Below are 8,725 nucleotides of genomic sequence, written 5' to 3'. Positions count from 1 at the left end.
GAGGAAACATGTCGGGGAAGCCCAAAGCATTTTGATTTCACCACAACACAAAATACTAACCATGAATGGAAAGGCATGAGAGTGAAGTAGGCAGTCTTGTTAAAGATCTTGACTTCATTCTGTGCCTTTGTCTATTCACAATTCAATTTCTTCTGAAGCTGGAGAGATGGCCCAGTGGTTAAGAGCACTGGCTGCTCTTACAGAGGACCCGAGTTTGACTCCCAGCACCCACACCCGGCCTTTACAACTGCCTGTAGCTCCAGCTCCAGGATACCTGACATACTGCACTCTTCTGGCCTCTGCATGCATGCGGTATGAACACACGTAGATGCACACATATACACATAAATAAAAGTCTTCTGAAGAAAATGGAGGTTACAGTAGAACATTTCTTGGCAGCCAGGAGACTGAAGAGAAACTACATAGAGGGACATTTCTAAGCGATTAAGAGGAATGCCAAGCAATCCTGAAGCCCAAGTATTTCCAAAAGGGAGTAGCATAATCTTTAACATTTTTATGTGTCTGTTTTGCCTGCATGTATGTAAATGCACCCACTTACGCAATGCCCTCAGAGCTCAGAACTGGAGTTACAGTTGTTAGCTGCTATGTGGGTGCTGGGAACCAAACCTGGGTCCTCTTGACTACCAAGCCATCTCTCCTGTCCCAGAGGAACATAATCTTGAAGGTGAGCAGTAAGGTTTTTTAGCAGGGGACTGACATGGACACACCAGTGTTTTAAAAAGATCACTCTGGGGAGGCAAAGGAGGATGGGTTCAAGAGAGAACATTACAGGCAAGTAGGCAAGTTAAGGGGCTGCCACAATAGTCTAGGGAAGAGAAAAAGCCAGATCCATGCTGAGTACTAGTGTGGCAAAAGGAATTAAGGTACTTAGAAAAGTACAAGAGGAGGCAGTAGTTCCAACCCCTCAGAAGGCTGATAAGGAGAATCATATTTACCCAAGAGTTGGAGGACACCCAGGTAGCCTAACAAAATTCCCATCTCAACAACCAAAAAGAAATGAGTCCTGGACTTCATTTGGATGTGGGTGGAGACGGAGGAGCAGGGGTCCTAGGTTAGGGCTCTTAGAGTAGGTCTTTCATCAGTATTTTTCCTGATCACCCTTCCTTCCTCCCTTTACCAATAACAAAAGACCACCACACTCTATTTCCCTTTAAAGTTTTATTCAAGTTTAATGAAACAATATTTTATCTTTATTTTTGTTAACCCCCGTACAAAAATACAGTTGATGACTTGACAAAATGGCTCCATGTAGGGCTTGAAGGCTTGAGTTTCTCCAACAGCAAAAGGGAAAGCATGCTTCCAGCTGGAGTCCAATCACACAAGTCATTCCTGCACACACATGCGTGCAAACACAGAAGCCTGAGCAGAGGAAGGAGGAGGGTACAGGGATTCAGGAAGAAGGCCAAGATTATTCCCAAGAGAAAAAAAAAAACAGGCTGGTGTCCTTGAAAAGGGGTAGATCTTCTAGTTTACATTTAGGATTTGTTGTCTGCTTAAAAAATTGCTAAGGTGTTCCTGCAATTTGAACACTACAGAAAAGAGGTTACTGGCCTTTCACTTCAGCATGAGTAAAGCAGAAAGTGGGGGTAAAGACAAATACTGAATCAGGAGGAGTAAATCTCCACGTGGCTCAAGTTTTGTGTCAAAAAGTTTTGTTCTTTACATTCAAAGGCAATGGATATTTAGGTGACAGGAAGCAGAAGAAAGCCTGCCACTCGGGTGGATCCACAGACCAGCTGGTGGCAACAGGCCTCTGCCACAGTGAGAGCTCCTACCAGTGTGACAGGAAGCAAGGTTTCCAGGTGGCTGAATTGTTCTGGGTGATTCTTCGTGTTCCCTCTCCTCTGCTTTCCATCCAGGATACTAGCTTTGATGAAAGAAGGAATTCATTCACGTCACAACTCATCTTCAAGACGTTTCTCTCTGAAGGCATCACCTGTCAGTCTCTCCTGAGCTTCCTTCATCCCCTGAACAACTGTGGAATAAAGGTAAAGGGAGTAAAGACAAACCGTCTTTCCAGCCTGACAGTGGACAAGAAGCTACTTTTAAATGTTTTAGAAGAAATATGAGAAGAGCAAGTCCTGGACTCAGGAACTCATCCTGGCATATCCTGGATCTTTTTTCCCTTGTCTATATTACATAGGACTACTTAAAAATTCCTAATAGATAAATATTCATAAATGATGGGGACCTATAAAATGTCTGTTGTGACTGTGGCTAACCCTCTATCACAGACTGTAGAAGAGGGACACCTTCCTGCTGCTTCTGTTTTGTCTTCTGGGTGACTGTCACCCTAATTTCCTGTAGTTTACAGGTCACACTGATGATGATGTGTGTGCACATGCACACTAAGATGGCACATGACCTCCACCTCCACTGAAGGAGTAGTCACTTTAACTATCCACTATTAATGGAAGAAATCAAAATTTCAGGAAAAAAGCTAGAGACGTCCCCAGCAGACAAGACATGAAATTTCTTACATAGCTTGGGGCATCCCTCTTACAAATTTGCTCTTCCAGAAGGGCAGCTATTTCAGTGCAGGCCTGTGAGTGGTGGTTCTATCAAAGGCGGCCTTGAGCCAGTCTGTCTGTGAATCTTGCGGAGTAATCCCATAAACTCATCAAAACATACTATAGTCAGTTTTTTCCCCTTTTGTCTTACCTATACTTTTGGTAAGGCCAGATTTGAAAGTTCCAGATTCATGTCAGCTAAGCCATGTGAACTCTGGGAAAAGACTTATGTTCACATTTGGACTATGTTAGTGTGACGATGGTAGCAGTAAGCGGGATAGAATTCTGAGAAGAGAGAAGGTGAACCCAGGACAAGTTTAGGACTTAAAGTCCTACTGCCCTTCTCTGCGTGGAAAGTCTGCTTCTGACACTAGTCTCCAGGGACCCGCATTACATTAGGGAATAAGCCATTCTGACCCAAGGGAGGGAGTTAAAACATCTCCTCTCCTTTCCTGTTTCAGGAATAAGAGTTCCAAGTACTCAAAGCACAAAGTGATCAAGGACTTGGCAGCCTAGCAATAGATACAAGGCAACTTAGCAAACAACTACCTTCCATAGACCAGGAGGAAAGGAGGGAAAACAGTGATAATACAGTTGGAATGCATGCATTCCAACTCCTGCTTCTACACTGCGCTCCAGAGTCAAGGGATAAAGAATTCTGACAGACACGTGGCCTTCCTTCACCTTCTGTGCCAATAGGGTTCCCTCTGCCTGCAATGTGCTTTCTATTTCTGCTGACCACAGCTCTCTTCAGGACTTAAGCCACTTATTCACATGTCTGCCAGGTCTTTCAGATGCTCCATGTTGGCCTGGGCCCCCACCCCGACACCACTTGCTTTCGTAGTTTGAGATGTCTTCCTGCTGTCTTTCTAGAGACAATTTATTATATGTGTATTAATTGTGTGTGCATGTTATGTGCATGGGTGTGTGAACGCTATGGCACTTGTGTAGCAGTCAGAGGGCAACTTGTGGGAGCCAGCCGCCCTTCTACAATGTGGGTGCTGGGGATCAAACTCAGGTTGTCAGGCTTGGCAGCAGGTGCCTTTACCCACTGGGCCATCTTGCCAGTCCACAAGACAGTTTCATACTTTTGGGTCCAGTTAGTTTAATATATATGATATCTCTCAGTCTTACGCAGATAACAGTTTGTATTCCAGAAGAATAGTATAGGTACAATAGGAAATAAAGATCAAAAACACAAACTAAGTTCTGGATGGATCCACATCCCAACTCTGTGACACCCTAACTATAAGACCATAGGCCAGTGACTCTCCATGAGCTTAGCTTCCTGTGGATTATTAGCTCTTTCTCTAGACTCTTTATGTAGCTAGGAAAAGGCTGTTTCATCTTTTTCTTATATCCTATATGGGATCTAGCCAAAAGCTAGTCTGTGGGACACAGTTAGCCAATAGGCTGATGGGATTAAGTTCCTGTCAGACCTTGCCTGTGGTTCTTCCTAGTTCAAGCTAGCAGCCCTCCTCCAGCCTTCAGAACTCTACCTTGCTCAGCACTGACGTAGAAATACTTGTAGCTGGGGTTTCCACTCTCATTGATGATTTCGGGACGCACCTTGCCACTGGGATCTGTTGAAGACACATGGGTGCAAGGACTGCAGTAATTACAACAGAGGCACTTCCAACACCATATGGTGCACTAGGCCCTCAGGAGATAAGATCCACCCATCTTTGCAGCCCATTATGCCATCCCCCTACCTATGGCATTTCATCCCATAATCACAAGAAATTCATGGATTCCCTTAACACAGCCCTCCAGTACCACCCAGTACCTTGGCAAATGTTGCTCCCTTTCTGGAGTGTTTCCTTTTTTGTTTTATGATAGAATTATACATTTTATTTGTATCCTACATAGAATCTTTTGTTTAATTTTTGGTTTGAGACAAGAATTTCATGTAGCTGAGGCTGAAGCTGGCACTGAACTCCTGATCCTCTTGCCTCTGCCTCTCAGTACTAGGATTATGGATGTGTGGTACCTACCACACCTGGCTGGCCAAATGTCGAACTAAGATTAGGTAATCATTAACTATCTCATAAATTATTTGTCCAAAGACATCTGTCTGGGTATAGCATTCCATTGCCTCAGCTGCATACAGACTCAGGGGTGAAAACCGTGGCACATCTCTATCTCTATTAGTGTCTAACAGTGTTTGACATATGGGTGATGACCAAATGGCTGCAAATAACTAAATGGAAGATCGAACTATTTGCTTATAAAAGCAGTTAGTTAATTAGAAAAGCTCCCTTATATTCATTCATTGTTCTATTTCATTCTCTTCTCCTCCTTCTCCTCAGAATCTTGTTATATAGCTCAGGCCAGCCTCAAATATATACTCCTACTGCCCCAGCCTCCAGTACTAGAATTACAGGCGTGCACCACCCTGCCCAGGTTCCTTATTCTCGAAACTGGTTTTCCTTGTTTTGGACATGTCAGTGTGTCACTAGTATAGTTCAGGAGCCTTTTCGTTTTCTCTTATTTCTCTATTCACATCTTTTAAAATTAATTTTATTTATTTAATGTGTATGAGTGCTTTGCTTGCATATGTGCAAGTGCACCATGTACATGCAATGCTGTGGAGGTCAGAAGAGAGCACTGGATCCTTGGAACGGGAGTTATGGATGGTTGTTAGTTGCCATGTGGGTGCTGGGAACTGAACCTATAAGAGCAACCAGTGCTCTTAACTGCTGAGCTACCTCTCCAGCCTTCTATCCACATCTTCATCTGGACCACTATACTAGCTATTTTGCCTTACCCAAGAAAAGGATTCGTGGAATATAACCCCCATCAGGGCTGAAATCTTCATCCTTGGGCTCCTCTTCATCCTGTCAAGATTAAATGTAAACCTTATACAAGATTCTCTCCTCAAAGCCTTTCAGCAGATTCCAGGCTTGCTCAGGCCAGGAGGCTTTGTGTATCTGCCTCACACCCCCTGAAACCTCTCAAATGCTCTACCTTGTTCAGACATTTTTAGCCATATTAACCTGCTCATTACTGTCGTTCAACAAATCAGACAGGCTCATAACTAGGGCTTCTGAACTTGTTCTTATCCTCTGCTTGGACACATATAACTCTGTCACCCACAGGGCTCATGCCCTTTTCTGCCTCTGGCCTTTGATCTCATTTAAATGGCAAGTTATCCTTTTCACTCTTTACTTTCAACCACGGCTTCAAGCAGCATCTGACCTACTTCACTCTGTCCGTCTTCCTACACTAGAACGCATTTCAATGAGGGAATTTTGTTGCTGCTTGCTGTTGTTTCCAATACCTACATCACTGATTTATCCAAAGTATTTCTTTAATTGATGAATGAATAAGACTGACATTTTAAACTACAATTATAAGTCTTCCCAGAAGACATAATGTCATAGTCAGTTATTGATTTTTGAACTGTTTTTTACTTTATTTTTGAATTGTTGAGTTGTTGATTTTGAAAACAACTTCAGAAGTTGGAGAGTGCACACTGGAAACACTTTGTCTTCTTTGAATGAGGATCCTAACTTACCATAAAAAAGTGATGAGCTTGTGTTCATGGGAAATCAATAGTGATATATAACTAATAATATTATAATTTAACAGTGTGGCTCCCATTTTAGGGACTAAATGGAGTCATTTATTTGAACTATAATTGGCACTGGGCTATCCACTAGCTACACAGGCATCACCTTTGTATCTCAATGTTACTGTTAATACGTTGAGAAGATTCTCGGTCCTATGTTTAAGTAAACAATATCTTTACAGAAACATGGAGAGAAGCATCATCACAGAACACCCACACAGTTCCAACTCGAAGAGCATGGCCTAGAAGGGAGCACAGCTAAGCCAGGGCATCTTCCCACTTAACAGGCTCTATGACTTTGACAAAAATCACATACTTGATTCAGGACTTTCTGTAAAATGGGACCGTACCAATGATCATTTAAAAATCTAAGCCTAAAATCTGATATTCTGAGACTCAGGATTTGAAAACCTGAATTCTGTATAAAGTACATAAAAGATATGAGGAAAAAGAAAGAGTATATAAAAGCCTAGCACAGCCATGCACTTAGTAGGTGCTCAACTAATGAGAATTTGCAGAGAGTTGTAGCCTCTACATATGACTATATCTTTAGAAGAGCTATAGGAAGACACCACACATGGCATGATCAAAAGCAAAGGAGGAAAGGACCTTAAACTTCAGTGACTTATTCGAGTTCTCCAGTCCCATTTCCTCTCCAGAGTAGATGCTGGACGGCTTCCAACACATCTCATACAAACCTTAGTATCAGAAGTGAGGAGACAAACAGCAAGTAAAAGTAGCCAGTTCTGTTCAGTATCACTTTATACCATTGATAATCTAAAATGTCTTAAAATCACATGGATAAAAGGGAGAAACTCTCAAGTCTTACCTCCAGATTTACCATAACAAAATTATGGGACAATTCTGAAATTTCTGTAGATTCTGCAAATTTGGGTTTTAAAGCTAGGAGAAAAAAACAAAAGATTTTGAAATGACAGAAACATCAGACCCAAACACTAATGAGCATGAATTCCACTAATTCTCATTGGCAATTCAGGTGTTTGATAAACTGATTCATTAGAACAAACATTTATTTATAATCTAAAATACTAGAATTGAGAGTCGGGAGATGGCCCAGTCTCTAAGTGCTCAGCGAGCAAGCATAAAGACCTGAGTTCAATCCCTAGCACTCACATAAAAAGCAAGGTATGGTGGCACACACTTGTAATTCCAGCGCTGACTGAGAAGGCAGATATGGGTGGATCCCTGGGGCTTAGCCTAATATAATAGCTCCAGGTTCCTGTGAGAAACCCTGTCTCAAAAAACAAAGTGGGGACCAGCAAGATAGATCAGTGGGAAAAAGCAACTGCTGTGCAAGCCTGACCAACGAGTCTAGTCCCCAAAGCCAAGTACAGGTAGGAGTGAATGGAACCCACAAAGCTGTCCTCTGGCCTCCACGTTTGTGCTGGGGCATGCACAAATAAAATTATAAAAACATGGTAGAAAGCATTGGAGAAGATACCGGAGGGTGCTCTCTGGTCTCCACATGCATACAAATGTGTGCACATATCCCATGCAAAATTAAAAACATCAAAAAGCAAAACTAGAATTGGAGCCATGCACAGTGCTAGACAGCTGTGGTATCAGCTACTGGGGAGAATGAAGCAGAAAGGATAACTTGAGCCCACTTGACTTTAAGACCAAGCTGTGCAGCATCAGCACGACCTTGTTTTAGAAGTGGGACACCTAAATCCTTGTCCTGCTTCTGGCACTTATTTGCACTGTCATGGGGCTGTAGCTTGCATTTTTCTGAAGTTGTGTCTCATTTATAAAATAAGGACAACAGTATACAATCGGGGGAAAACTATTACAATTTGCTTTTCTAAAAAATTATATTTATGGGCCAGAGACATTATTCAGTGGGTAAAGCTACCTGCTGCCACACCTGACAACCTGAGTTCAATTCTCAAAACCCACATGGTGGAATGAACTCCCAAAAGTTGTCCTGACACCCATGGCATGTGTGCACCCCACTTCCACCCCCACACAAAATATATGTTAAAAAAAAATCTAAAGCAACTTTGAGTACACAAGACAAATTTATGCTACTGGAGCAGAAACTGTGGATGACTCAAATTTCCAATTGAGTGGGAGGACTGCTTTAGTCTTGGAATAATGAGCCAATCAGTGAAGTTGGCTATCAGATCAGGTGGAATTTAACATCCTTAGCCTTTCTGTTCCTCTCAGGATGCTTATGAGTAGCACCTGCTTTCTTCATTAAATGCTGGAGAGCCTCAGGAAGATCAGAAGCAAGGTCTATTGGACTGAAGGGTTCTCAAATTTTTATTGCCAATTACAAAACAGACTTGTGCAACACCATGTGAGTCCCTCAGGATCACATGGATTTGTGAATGAGTCAGGCCTGTCTTGGCCAGTTGCCTAGGACAGGATTTTCCCATGGGACACATAATGGCACCAGTCTAGCAACAAAGAGAATTGTAAAACAGTCTTTAAAAAAATTTTTATTGTTAGGGTAAAAAGACCCCAAAGAAATTAGCCAGTTTCTTGGCTAAAAGTCAAAATGTCCTTGGGCCTGTTAGCAATGTACTCTGTTCCAAAGGCCAAAAATGTCAAAAGTATTTGGGAGCTTGTATCTAATCCTTAAAAGATTTTAGGGTTACCT

At 42.3% G+C, this 8,725-nt stretch overlaps 1 protein-coding gene across 4 annotated transcripts in view; it reads right to left on the bottom strand.

Moving 5' to 3' along the window:
• Positions 1-1,170: 1,170 nt before the first annotated feature.
• Positions 1,171-8,725, bottom strand: part of Txndc12 (thioredoxin domain containing 12) — a 117,182-nt gene continuing 109,627 nt past the window's right edge. For all 4 annotated transcript variants that reach the window (XM_017796989.2, XM_017796990.2, XM_008828440.2 and 1 more), the window contains exons 5-8: positions 6,932-7,005; positions 5,299-5,368; positions 4,031-4,114; positions 1,171-1,996 (exon numbers count right to left, since the gene is read on the bottom strand). In XM_017796989.2, coding sequence (XP_017652478.2) covers positions 1,917-1,996; positions 4,031-4,114; positions 5,299-5,368; positions 6,932-7,005 — 308 coding nt within the window. In that variant the 3' untranslated portion in view covers positions 1,171-1,916. The remainder of the gene's footprint in view (positions 1,997-4,030; positions 4,115-5,298; positions 5,369-6,931; positions 7,006-8,725) is intronic.

Source organism: Nannospalax galili, unplaced genomic scaffold (assembly GCF_000622305.1).
Source record: "Nannospalax galili isolate Female #2095 unplaced genomic scaffold, S.galili_v1.0 scaffold713, whole genome shotgun sequence".
Classification (NCBI taxonomy): Eukaryota; Metazoa; Chordata; class Mammalia; order Rodentia; family Spalacidae; genus Nannospalax; species Nannospalax galili.
The sequence above is the reverse complement of the archived record's forward strand: the minus strand, read 5'-3'. Positions and strand labels throughout refer to the sequence as shown.